The following is a 13,166-nucleotide window of genomic DNA, read 5'->3' as shown; positions in this document are numbered from 1 at the left end:
TTTTCAAAACTTGAAGGGACTTTATCATCAGAAGCCATTCTCGCTGTCTCACTAGACACTAGCCCTGCTGGAAGAAGAAGACGACATCAATCAAATTACAGATTATTTCTCTTATGAGCACTTCTATGTCATTTACTGTAAATTCTGGGAGCTGGACACTGACCATGACCTCTTCATTGACCCTAAGGACCTGGCCAGGTACAATGACCATGGTAAGTATACAGTGAACCTGTTTTTGCTTAAGATGAGATGAAAATTACTATTTAAAATAATAATTTAGCAAAAATGAAAGTTATGCTATCATTTACTAATTTCTGGGTAAATTATCCCTTGCATGTACTTGTAAGCCTCAGTCAGGTGCCAAACTGACTTATCAACTGTGTGGCACTGAGGAACGTCTTTTGATGTCTCTGCTCTGTTCTTCTTTACAAAGCTTCATCAAGTAGAATCATTGAGAGGCTGTTCTCAGGAGCTGTCACAAGGTAGGACCCGCTGAGGAGAAATAAGGTCGTATGAGATATACTTGGGTGGCACACATGTGGCTTATGATGCAAATTTGTTCTTTCTTCTAGGGGAAACTCAGTGCAGAGAGAAGGAAGAATGAGCTACGCCGAGTTTGTTTGGTTCCTCATTTCAGAAGAGGACAAAAAGAACCCCACAAGGTAACGACACAGATGAGATATCACAAATATGATAGAGACACCGCAGTTGCAAATTCTTGATCTGAAACTTAATATGCGGTCACATTTACCGTTGCTTAGTGAAACTTTGGAGATGAAATCCAGTCCCCTACGCAGTTGGGCACAGGAATTCGCCATGGTGACCAAGAAAAAGCTGCTTGGTTTGAAAGGGATTTCTGTCTGAGCTGTGCTGCCTTTGTACATCACAAAAATGGAAGTCTTTTGCTTGTAAAATTTCACTGAAATATCACTAATGTGACTGGACCTTTAAACTTATAATAGTTTAAAATGTTGCCTTGACAACTAACTGAAATAAATAGATTTAAGTTAAAGTTCTTCAATTACTAAAACTGAAAATAAATTTAAAGGTATAAATAAATATGAAAAATAAAACAATAACTAAATAAAATAAAACAAAATAAAATAAAACAATAACTAATAATGACAAATGAACATTACAAATTTAAACTAAAATTAAAAAGAAAACTGAAATTAATTTTAACAGCACTAATTTTATTAACGCAGCACACATTTTATTTTTGATCCATGGCCCATAGTTGGAGAAATTGAGGTCAGCCATAATGTAAAGGATGCAGCAGAAAACATTAATAGGGAAAGAAAAGGGTTAACAATAACATTACTCTGAAACAAGTGCAGTTATGGCCTACATAAGCTACCATATTTTCTGCTTAACATTTATTAGACACCAGGTCAAAAGAAAAGTGAATTTTTTTCACTGAGCACATTCTCTTCAGTCCGAGCGCGCTGCACTGAAGCTCACTCTCACTCAAATCTGAGGTAAATCATTAACACCATCACCACGTACATGTGTTTTATTGAACTCAATACATTACAATCGGCTAAAATGAATACGCAGGTTACTTCTCTGAACTAGAGGGCTCCTGAATCCGTGTTCACACACACACACACACACACAAAATACTGACAGTTCAATAGGGAACTCGCATCTTTTAAAGGTGCTGCACTAATCTATTTTCAAACCCTATATATATATATATATATATATATATATATATATATATATATATATATATATATATATATATATATATATATATTATACTCACCTAAAGGATAGTGAGGAACACTTGTTTAATTTCTCATTAATGCAATGATCTAATTAACCAATCACATGGCAGTTGCTTCAATGCATTTAGGGGTGTGGTCCTGGTCAAGACAATCTCCTGAACAGCAAACTGAATGTCAGAATGGGAAAGAAAGGTGATTTAAGCAATTTTGAGCGTGGCATGGTTGTTGGTGCCAGACGGGCCGGTCTGAGTATTTCACAATCTGCTCAGCTACTGGGATTTTCACACACAACCATCTCTAGGGTTTACAAAGAATGATGTGAAAAGGGAAAAACATACAGTATGTGGCAGTACTGTGGGTGAAAATTCCTTGTTGATGCTAGAGGTCAGAGGAGATTAGCCCGACTGATTCAAGCTGATAGAAGAGCAACTTTGACTGAAATAACCACTCATTACAACCGAGGTATGCAGCAAAGCATTTGTGAAGCCACAACATGCACAACCTTGAGGTGGATGGGCTAAAACAGCAGAAGACTGCACATGGTATCACTCATCTCCACTACAAATAGGAAAAAGAGCCTACAATTTGCACAAGCTCACCAAAATTGGACAGTTGAAGACTGGAAAAATGTTGCCTGGTCTGATGAGTCTCGATTTCTGTTGAGACATTCAGGTGGTAGAGTCAGAATTTGGTGTAAACAGAATGAGAGCATGGATCCATCATGCCTTGTTACCACTGTGCAGGCTGGTGGTGGCGGCGGCGTAATGGTGTGGGGGATGTTTTCTTGGCACACTTTAGGCCCCTTAGTGCCAATTGGGCATTGTTTAAATGCCACTGCCTGCCTGAGCATTGTTTGTGACATGTCCATCCCTTTATGACCAACCATGTACCCATCCTCTGATGGCTACTCCCAGCAGGATAATGCACCATGTCACAAAGCTTGAATCATTTCAAATTGGTTTCTTGAATATGACAATGAGTTCACCGTACTAAAATGGCCCCCACAGACACCAGATCTCAACCTAATGGAGCATCTTTGGGATGTGGTGGAACGGGAGCTTCGTCCCCTGGATGTGCATCCCACAAACCTCCATCAACTGCAAGATGCTATCCTATCAATATGGGCCAACATTTCTAAAGAATGCTTTCAGCCCCTTGTTGAATCAATGCCACGTAGAATTAAGGCAGTTCTGAAGGCGAAAGGGGGTCAAACACAGTATTAGTATGGTGTTCCTAATAATCCTTTAGGTGAGTGTATACTGTATATAGAATAAAAATAATTCTAAAATATTGAGAAATTGTATTTTTTTTAAAGTGTTGATTGATAAATGAATGGGAAAAAGCCAAAAGCAACATCTTTCAGCAACATTGCTCAGCAACATTGTTCAAAAAGTTGCCCCATGTCATCAGCTTTAAAGTGGCCAAATACTCTTTGGGGCCACTATAATCACAATCTTATATCTTCACTGAAATAATGATAACTCTCTCTGTGTTCAGTATAGAGTACTGGTTCCGCTGTATGGACATGGATGGAGATGGTGTTCTGTCCATGTTTGAACTGGAGTTTCTCTATGAGGAGCAGTGTGAACGCATGGAGGGTATGGGCATTGAACCACTGCCCTTCCAGGATCTTCTGTGCCAGATGCTGGACTTAGTTAAACCAGAATGCCCAGGTAAAAAACCCACTCTAATCCTTCAATCCTCATAGCCTCATCTCACCCATATGATATTCAATCTGTGATAACCTATGAGGCTACCTCCAAAGTAGATGTTCGGATTCTATTCCTTTTTCTCATTCTCATTGCATTTCTTGCCATTCTAGAGTTTCATACCAGTTAAAGGCCCATATATGAAAATAAAAAGCTATTTACTAGTAATAATATAAAAAAAAATGCCAATGTAAGATGCTGATAAATTGTATATCTTGAATGCACAGGAATTTGCCTTTCCTATAAATAAATGTACATTATATATGATGTAAACAATTGATGGTGTCTCTTGGCAGATAAAATTACTCTTCGAGATTTGAAACGCTGCAGGATGGCACATATATTCTACGACACCTTCTTCAATCTGGAGAAGTACCTGGACCATGAGCAGAGAGATCCCTTTGCAGTGCAGAAGGTAAGAGTTTGATGGGTTGCATTTATGTTCAGTGTTAGCTATGTTAGTACTCTGATTATTCTGTAACTCTGTGTTTGTGTGTATCAGGATTTGGATAGTGACGGTCCTGAGCCCTCAGACTGGGACAAGTATGCTGCCGAAGAGTATGAGATTCTTGTGGCAGAGGAGACGGCCAATGAACAGCTACGAGAGGGGTGAGTCAGAACGCTCTGTAATGGAATGAATTCGCTACAGAGTTCATTACATTGCATAGAGATGAGATACCAACTATATGTGGTTGAACTTCATATAGCAGAGGAGTATGAAGCATAACTGTTACACACTTGCTTTCGCAGATCTTTCGACGACGATTATGAGTCCGATGAGCTCACAGTCTCCTCAGACATCGGAAGTAAAATGGATAAGCTGGTCATATCTGATTTGTCGGCGTAGGTCACCGTTTTTGTCTACACACCATGAAGTTGAACGGATAACCACCACGCCATATTTTTCCTGACGTGTCAAAAAGGGAAAAAAACGTTTTTTCTACATTTCATTAAGGACATTTGTGTGTGTGTGTGCATGTGTGCAATAGAACTCCATCTAAAACCAAAAGGCTTCAGACACCCACAAAAAGGCTTTATGTGCAATATGTCTTAACATGTAAATGTAAACTCAATGTTTTTCACTCTCTTACTGATAATTACATCCACTCCCAAACTAAACTGCCGGCTGGTTCCATCCACCCTTCACAAAGACTTTGATGTGAAAAAAGGACATTTTAGTAACTTTAGAATGAGTTTAGAATGTGCTTTAATGTGAGTGAAACGATATGTAATGCTGCCATATATTTTTAAAAGGTGGGGAGGGAACTAGAGAGACTTTATACTTGTGTGGCACGTAACTCACGGAAACTAGTCCTCTCAGACTATACCAGACATTTAAATCATGAGATCAGCACATATCTTGTGCTATGCTGTGTTGCACATTATGTTTAAGGGACGTGGCAACGGTGCAAACACGTTGCTCCCAGTGGTCACTGATGGTATTGCATGTTGTTGCTTAAAGAAAAGACTGAAAGTTGTGACTTTTTAAGTGTTTGAACTTAATTACAGACATAAAACCTCCTTTTACATATTTCCAGATGAACTGACCAGGACAATCTTAGACTTGAAAGTGCTTTTTGGAAATGTCCTTTCTCAGCTATATGATGTTTTTATCTGGGGTTGAAATGGTCACATCTTTTTCAAGAAATGTAAACGTGAAAAATATATATACATATATATATAAATTCATCATGCTTTTCATCCTCAGTGTACAGAGACATTTGTCCTATAGCATTTTGTGTATGTATTTAATTTCACCTGTAATCATGTAAAGAGAGCTGCAACGTACTATTTATTTGGCGTGGACATTAAATCACAGTCCCTCTGAGCCCTAACCCCTTGGTTGACCACTTAGTCAAGTCACCAAAAATAATTTAGTGCTTATGTCCTTTCTTTTACAAACGTAACAAAATGCTCCACGTTTAAATTCAATCATATAATGTATAACGAATTGGAATTGCAAAAATAACCATGATGTATCGGTCTGCCATTGGTCGATCAAACAAGTAGTCCCGCCCCGAACGCACTCCATTAATTTGAAAGTGCCACAGAGCCGCAATGTTTACAGGGAAATCAAGCTATGCTTGCTTATAGTTCTCTGCACATTAAACTGGGAATGGAGAAAGTATTTTATGATCCAAAATGACACACCTCATCTTTACTGAGTTGTCTCTTAGTCCTGGCCAGCCAGATCAGTGTTTTTCAAATGTCTTTGTGTGCTTGATGGCCAAACCTCCCTCCACTCGATCTCACTCTGGTTTATGTAATTAGTGTAATATATTTATATATGTGAAGTGGTTTTTATTTGTTTGTTGGTTTTTGTTTGGCCAGCCATTTTCATGGTTTACCAGTAGCTTTTCCTTGTACTGTAGACTAGCTCTTTTTTGACCTATAGGACATTTATTTTATATAGCCACTGTAAATGTCTTTGTATTTTATTTTTCCCATGTGATTGACTCTGCCACTGAGTGGTAGGGGACATTTAAATTATGATATATCTCTAACTGCCAGTGTTATATAATGTGCATTAAACTGAGTGGACAGGGGCTTTATGAAGGAATTCAATATGAAATTGCTGACAGGTGACAATCAACTGGACGTGTTTCTGAGATTAATGACATGCAAGTAGCACTTCTTAAAAAAAAAAACACAAAAAACACAAAAAAAATCTAAACCGAGCAATATAACTGCTGTAGTGGGTTACACTTTTATCAGGACTATTAGACATTCAAACACAAAGTGGAAACTAAACTTGACTAATGCTACAATCCTGGTTCATTTCTATCACTAGCACATGGAGCGCTATGCAAAACTGATCTTCTGGACAGCTATTGGCAGCTACAGAAGCTGTAAACAACAAAACTTGTTAGTGTGCAACTTTTTATCTTTTTTTTGAGTTTTATATCTTTCCACGTGTTCTTTTTTCTTTTGAATCTGATATGCCTTGCTTGTAGACGGTAAAAGATGAGACTTAAGTAGCGTGATCTCTTAAGTGCTCTGATGAGATGGCTCTGGTGTTCGCATGAATTTTCCCTATATTTTTCTTTTGGAAAATTATGAAAATAAATAAAAATGTTAATTCATGCAATGCCTACAGGCTTTTCATTCACGACGGCAGTAGGGAGGTGCATGTGCCAGTGTTGGCTTTACTTGCCAACAATCCTATTCTCTTATGATAAACCCTGATGTTGTAAAAGGTGCGTCCCATCGACTGTTACCCAGGGTGTTTCAGGGAGATTCCACACTAGAAAGCCTCTTTGACACTCGTTACCTTTGAAAAAAAAAAATCATACTGAATATGTTGTATATGCACTGCAAAAAATGCTTTTCCTATTTAGTATTTTTTCTTGTTTCTAGTCAAAATTTCTAAAATGTCTTACATTAAGAAACATTTACTAGACAAGTTAAAGTTATGTCTTGTTTTGGGGAAAAATAACTCAAAATTAAGAGGATTTTGCTTAAAATAAGCTTACCCCCACTGGCAGATTATTTTGCTTATTTTAAGCAAAAACTCTCTTAATTTAGAGTTATTTTTTCCCAAAACAAGACAATTACTTTTGCTTGTCTAGTAAATACTTCTTGTTTTAAGAATTTTTAGATGTTTGGACTAGAAACAAGACAAAAATACTAAGTAAGAAAAGCATTTGTTTGCAGTATTGCCAAAAGTGAACAATATTTATTTAAAAAAAAAAAAAACTTTTTTTTTTTTTTTTTAATTGTAAGCATATTGTATAGTTATGCTTGTCAGTTGTTATATTTGTGATAACCTAATTTGTGTGGACATAATTTTTGGCCAGGCTGTCATACAAGACATTTTGAACAAAATTCAAAAAACAAATATAATATAAAAACAAACAAAAAACATTTACTTTACAACAAAATGTAGTCACTGTATGCTTTTACCTGTGACTTTTTTTTTTTTTTTGCATTTAAAATAAAACCTGTAGCTGTGGTTTACCTTATTTGACAAATCGTTTTGACAAATTTAAACTAAAACAAATGTAGTGCTTTGTTCTTTCCTCGTATTTAAAATATATATAAAATATTTTCCACTACTGTATATATTCACATTTCATTGTGGTTTCATTGGATCCTCATTGAAATATCATTAGTTATGAGATTACATTTTAAATAATTGTTATATGTATAGTTTATATTAAATAATTATTTACAAAATATAATATACAAAAATGTATGGATTAAATATGGGTCAGAGTGGATTTTGATAGCTCTTCATCAGGATATTGCTACTTTAAGAATGAACATCACAGACCATGACAATGAAGAGACCCCTTTTTCTACCTGTTATTCTACTCGTATATCATATCATGCACTTTATATGCACATAGAGACGTCTTTGTGTTTTGGTACGTGTTGCCCATGGACCCAAAATCTATATGCAAGAAACATTGAATATGTGGCATACATTTTCATGAAATTGGCCAGTCAGCTGTGCTTTTGAAATCCATTTTAAGACATGCAATTCCCTCAAATGGAAAGAGACAAATTCTCTTGCAAGATTGCAATGCTCCCCTTGAAAAAACATTTAATAATAATAAATAATAATAAAAAATGAAATAATTTCAAAATCCTTCATTTGTGGGCATAAAACGACTAATGTGTATCTAATGTGTCTTATTGAACATAAACCTTCCGGCAAATTCTTTTAATCTGATGTAGTAGTCTTTGCGGGAAAAAAAAATCTGAATGATTTCTGGGCAGGAACTCGAGCAGTGAACTCCTGTAAATCCAGGCCATCTTGAATCTGTCCTCTGTTTTTCACTGTGTGTGCAATTCATTTTTTCCGCTATTTTGGTCCCCAGAGAGAAGAGTCTCACTGAAGAATGTCTTCAGTTTTCATTTAATCTGCAAAACGCTCTTCCAGGTGTCCATATAGGAAAAAGTTCATGTTTGTTCTGTTAATGGCAAACTACAGTGGAAAATATGCTATCTGATCAATACAGCCAAACACTTGTCAATACAGCCAAACACTGTCTGTCTCGTTCTGTATGTGCGTGTCATGAATTATCATCACTTTCCATCCGCCTCTTTTCTGGCAGACATGAGGAGATTGCATTACCCTGGTGTAAATGCAGAGTAGAAACACATGTTCTAGATGTTGATGGGAATGTTTTCAGATTGATTCAATAGAAAATGCTAAAGGTTTCCATACTGACCAACCCGATCTCATGAGAAAACGTGAGTATTTCACTAGGTGGCGATTTCATATGAATTTGCACGATGGCATTCGTTCAAACACCTATGATTTGTAGACAAAAGCTCAGCTTGTCCTTTGGCTTCACGGATCTACTGTTGATGAAGAACTCTGTTCTAAAGGAACCCTCACAGTGGAAACAGAACAGAGACACTTACTTGTAGTAAAAGTTTGCTTATTCCTTAAATTACAGTATGCAAGTAGGCCTACCAACTTATTTGAAAGGAATAATTACAGAAAAATGACCCACAGAAAAGTCAAAATAGGGATGTGCAAACATGAGCACTGATTGTGTTTGTGCTGCTTCTTCAAATATTTGAATGACAAAATATTTGCTGTAGTAGAAACTAGGCATGTGCCCTCTTATGGTTAACTTTTCATCTATACAGACTTTATCAGACCTAAGTCGAAGAAGGCAGAGAGAGAGAGAGAGAGAGAGAGAGAGAGAGAGAGAGAGAGAGAGAGAGCTCCACACCCTTGAAAACACTTTCATGTCAGAATCAGTGTTCACATAGCTCTTCCTGTTCCAGACCGACACCTCTGACACTAGGGAACTTCAATAGGAGGGAACACCCTATCCTGTATCAGCCAGAAGCTGTCTGTGATTATGAGCAGCACATATCCGTTAGAAGATGATCACTGCCCTTATTCACTCAAAATCTCGTTATCGACAGGAAATCCCCTGACCATTCAGTCTCCATGACTCCAACATTATTTCACACCGTCACAGAACACCTGGACTGATATGATCCACATTTGCACCACACTATTTTATTCAACTTATATAAAACATTTCTGCTGCATTTATTTAAGTGTGCTTAACATCATGCTATGCTTCCTTAATAAATATGATTACCATTCAATACATTTACGAGGTTAAAAAAAAAAATGAAATCAAAATTTAAAAATTATTTTGGTATTAAATATTGCAGTTTATTATAAATATTTTATCTGTTCACATTTTGTTTTAATGAATGTGCCTTCATAATCTTCTATATAATAATCAAAATATCTTCCTCTCCCTCGTGCAGCTACGTCTCTTCTCTGATGATCCGTTTACTGAAGTACTGATGTGTTCACATGACATCACAGCAATAGCAAATCACAAGTCCTGCCCAACTTTGTTTCTTGAGAAGCTGCATCGGCTATACATCACAAAAGGGAGGAAAATACTATTGCATATTCTGTTTCGTGCTTAAAGGTGCCGTAGAATGAAACATTGAATTAACCTCGCCATAGTGAAATAATAAGAGTTCAGTACATGGACATCACATACTGTGAGTCTCAAACACCATTGCCTCCTTCTTCTTATGTAAATCTCATGCATGAAAAACACCACAGAAAAATAAGTTCTCAACATAACGCCAAGTGAGACGCAATCGTTGGGATCATTAGTATGTACGCCCCTGACATTTGCATGTGTCCGAACATGTTTATTGTAAGGCAATGAACATGTTCGGACACACGGAGGAACTGATGACGAATCATCGGGATCTGCAGGTAAACAAGACACTCGAGGATGGCGAAAACAGCAGCTCTCATTGACACAAATGTCATGTTCCAGGCTGTGCAGGGGACGTGAGGACTTTTCATACCCTTCCTACAGACAAAAAATGTCAACAGTCTTGGTTGATGTTTATTATAATCAGATACGGCACCAATTCAATTCAAAATCGTTAATTTGCTCGGCCCATTTCAAGCAAGCTTCGCTCAGCGTCTTAAAACAACTTTAAAGGGCATGAATATCCCCTCAAGAAATAAAATCCAAATCCTTAAAAGGGTCAAGTTAATGATTCTTTAGTCTCTAAATGAAAACTTTGTAATATACTTTAATTAAGTATTAGTACTGTAAGAACTCATTTTACCTGGTCAAAAACAAGGGGGTAATCTAGCGCTCGGAAAGCGTTCCACCCATAGGGGCGGCCATTGCTAACCAAGCCATCACCTGCTGTTAGCATCCCATTGACTCCCATTCATTTTTGAGTCACTTTGACAGTGAATAACTTTACATCTGAGGCGTTTAAAGACTCCATTTGTCCATTGTTTATTTCTAAAGAAACACGACAATGCATAAAAGGCTCCGTTACCTTGTATCTTACACTATCGCCCCGCAGAAGCTGTTTTTGTAAAAAATAGGCTAACGATTGCGTCATAACCAACGCGACTCTGTCGCACAGTTGAGAAATTACCGTATAGACAGGAGGAGACGCTCAGAAACAATCTTTTACTGTCTATGAGGCAGTCGGGGGGACGTGGAAACATAAAGTCTGATAAAGTCAAGGGGGAAGAATGGGGAGAAGCCCATAGTGAGCCAAAAGCAACGGGAGAAAATATTTACACAACGTGATTCAGCTTTCCCTTTCCACAATTACTAGAAGACCTACAGCTGTCTGACAGGAGGCTCACGTCACATCTACGTCCTCAAGCTCAGTCTGAGCCTGCGCAGTTCGCTCAGCCATCAGGAAGTGAGTGCCCCTAGGTTGACTTCATTATTTCGCCGTTGACGTCAATGGGGTCGCTGTGTCCATTTCTTTTACTGTCTATGGTCAAAAACAGCTATGTTTTCACCAAGCCATTTCAGTGCATGTGCCTTTAATGCTAATGAGCTTTGCTCACCCCGTCCCTCTGTTCTGTGGGGCGTTTTCACACAACACAAGAAAAGTGTTGCCTTGACAACAGTAGAGGGTATATTGGAGAAAAAATGTCAACAGGAGTCTCTAAGGACACATCTGTGCAACTGTATCAAGCTGAACCGGAGTTGGACCGGAACAAGATGACGGCCCCAACGAAATTCGACAATTAAGATTCGAGCAGGACGTTTCTGGATGGTTGGTTAACATAATAATCACTTTGATCTGTCTTTGTATGTACTGGCAGGGTAACATTAGCGTAGTGAGAAGATATGAATGCTATGATGTTACAGCTAGTTAATGCCAAAAAAACCTTTTTATCTGTAAATGTAGGTTTGTCAGTGATGCATAAAGTTATCTATGCAGTGTAATACCTGCATAGATAACGTTTTTTTTATTATTATTACTGTAACAGACACCGTTATAAACCATCTACAAATATAAGCTTAGTGTAGTGTTACCACGTTAACTTTATCACCAGCTTACAGAGTTTATGACACAATAACCGTAACGCATTGTTCATTATAAACGTGGGATTATGAATTATATTGAGAAAGTCATACATACAAAGCATGCCGTAATGTAACTTACCCTGTAAACTTTAGCCACATTCATTGTGAAACGTGTAAACAATTCAAACGTTACACTCACTTCTTCTGGAGGTGCAACAGGAACACAATTAGTTGGTACCGATCCTTTTTTCAGGAGCAGCTTATAGCGAAACCTGCTTTATACTGACACTCGTTTATAAAGCAGTCTGGTGAGAAGTGATTTGTGCAAACATGAAAGCATTGACGTTGATCAGGGGGAATATTCCCTTCGAATATTCCCTCAGCCACTGTCTTCAGCGGTTCGGATTTAGGAACATCAGAATGACTGCTGTGTTCATTATTACACCAAAGAACAGAACACCCCAATCGCTTAGACGCCATTCTGCTCCAGCGTATCAATACGGATCAATAGCGGAGTATAATGACAACTCGCTCAGGGCGGATCCGTGTTGAAACACTGCTGTCAATCAAAAATCGTGGGAGGGGCGTCCGAGCGTGTGACGTCATATGGACGGACGGCTTGATTTAAGACGGGGGAAAACATATAAGGAGATTTTAAAAAAGAAAAACACTGGATGGATTTTTATCATTATAATCCTTATAATCGCATACTTCCCTATTATGAAACAGTATGTGACAAAAGAAGTATGTCCGGATTTACAGTACTCATACAAGAGTAGGCAAAAAGTATAGCGGGGTTCAGATACTTTGTAGGCGATTTAGCATTTTAGCACTTCTGGTTACCTCAGGTTTTTTGAAAGGGGTTTTGGTTAAATGGCTGAAATAATGTCTGTGGTGAACACAAGCTCAAGACACTTTTCACGTTTCATTTTGTGACATAAATATATTAATATTACCCCACTCATGATTTTTTAAGCTGGTACATGTCGTGAAAAAGGCGGTTGCTAACAAGTGGCTATACATAGGACTACAGACGTCATCACGCCGAACGGGTAACTTCAGTCCACTTTTGCATCCTCATTATGCTCATAATTGTGCTCTTAAAGCTCAAACGTTCTGGGAAAATGTTTTGAGTTCAAATTAAAAACTGACAGAGCTGTCGGAAGCAATTAGTAATGGTGATGTTGAAATCGCGGGAGCGTAGTGTAGTTCTTTTAAACTTAGCCTATGCTTTTCACTAATACGTTAAGGCTTCAGAATTCATAGCCAGCAGCCATATCACCCTGTAGCCCAAGACTGGTTTCCCACTGAAGCTAAGCAGGGCTGAGCCTGGTCAGTACCTGGATGGGAGACCAACTGGGAAAACTAGGTAGCTGCTGGTAGAGGTGTTAGTGAGGCCAGCAGGGGGCGCTCACCCTGTGGTCTGTGTG

The 13,166-nt window shown here is 38.0% G+C and overlaps 1 protein-coding gene across 2 annotated transcripts in view; it reads left to right on the top strand.

The window, feature by feature from the left end:
- Window positions 1-6,523, top strand: part of ppp2r3a (protein phosphatase 2, regulatory subunit B'', alpha) — an 88,723-nt gene extending 82,200 nt beyond the window's left edge. For both annotated transcript variants that reach the window (XM_067453749.1, XM_067453750.1), the window contains 7 exons: window positions 56-212; window positions 434-482; window positions 573-662; window positions 3,228-3,403; window positions 3,736-3,854; window positions 3,942-4,048; window positions 4,190-6,523. In XM_067453749.1, coding sequence (XP_067309850.1) covers window positions 56-212; window positions 434-482; window positions 573-662; window positions 3,228-3,403; window positions 3,736-3,854; window positions 3,942-4,048; window positions 4,190-4,286 — 795 coding nt within the window. In that variant the 3' untranslated portion in view covers window positions 4,287-6,523. The remainder of the gene's footprint in view (window positions 1-55; window positions 213-433; window positions 483-572; window positions 663-3,227; window positions 3,404-3,735; window positions 3,855-3,941; window positions 4,049-4,189) is intronic.
- The last annotated feature ends 6,643 nt before the right edge of the window (window positions 6,524-13,166 follow it).

The sequence above is a fragment of the Pseudorasbora parva genome, chromosome 9, assembly GCF_024679245.1.
Source record: "Pseudorasbora parva isolate DD20220531a chromosome 9, ASM2467924v1, whole genome shotgun sequence".
Lineage (NCBI taxonomy): Eukaryota > Metazoa > Chordata > Actinopteri > Cypriniformes > Gobionidae > Pseudorasbora > Pseudorasbora parva.
Note: the sequence above shows the minus strand (reverse complement) of the source record. Positions and strands in the feature narration are given on the sequence as shown.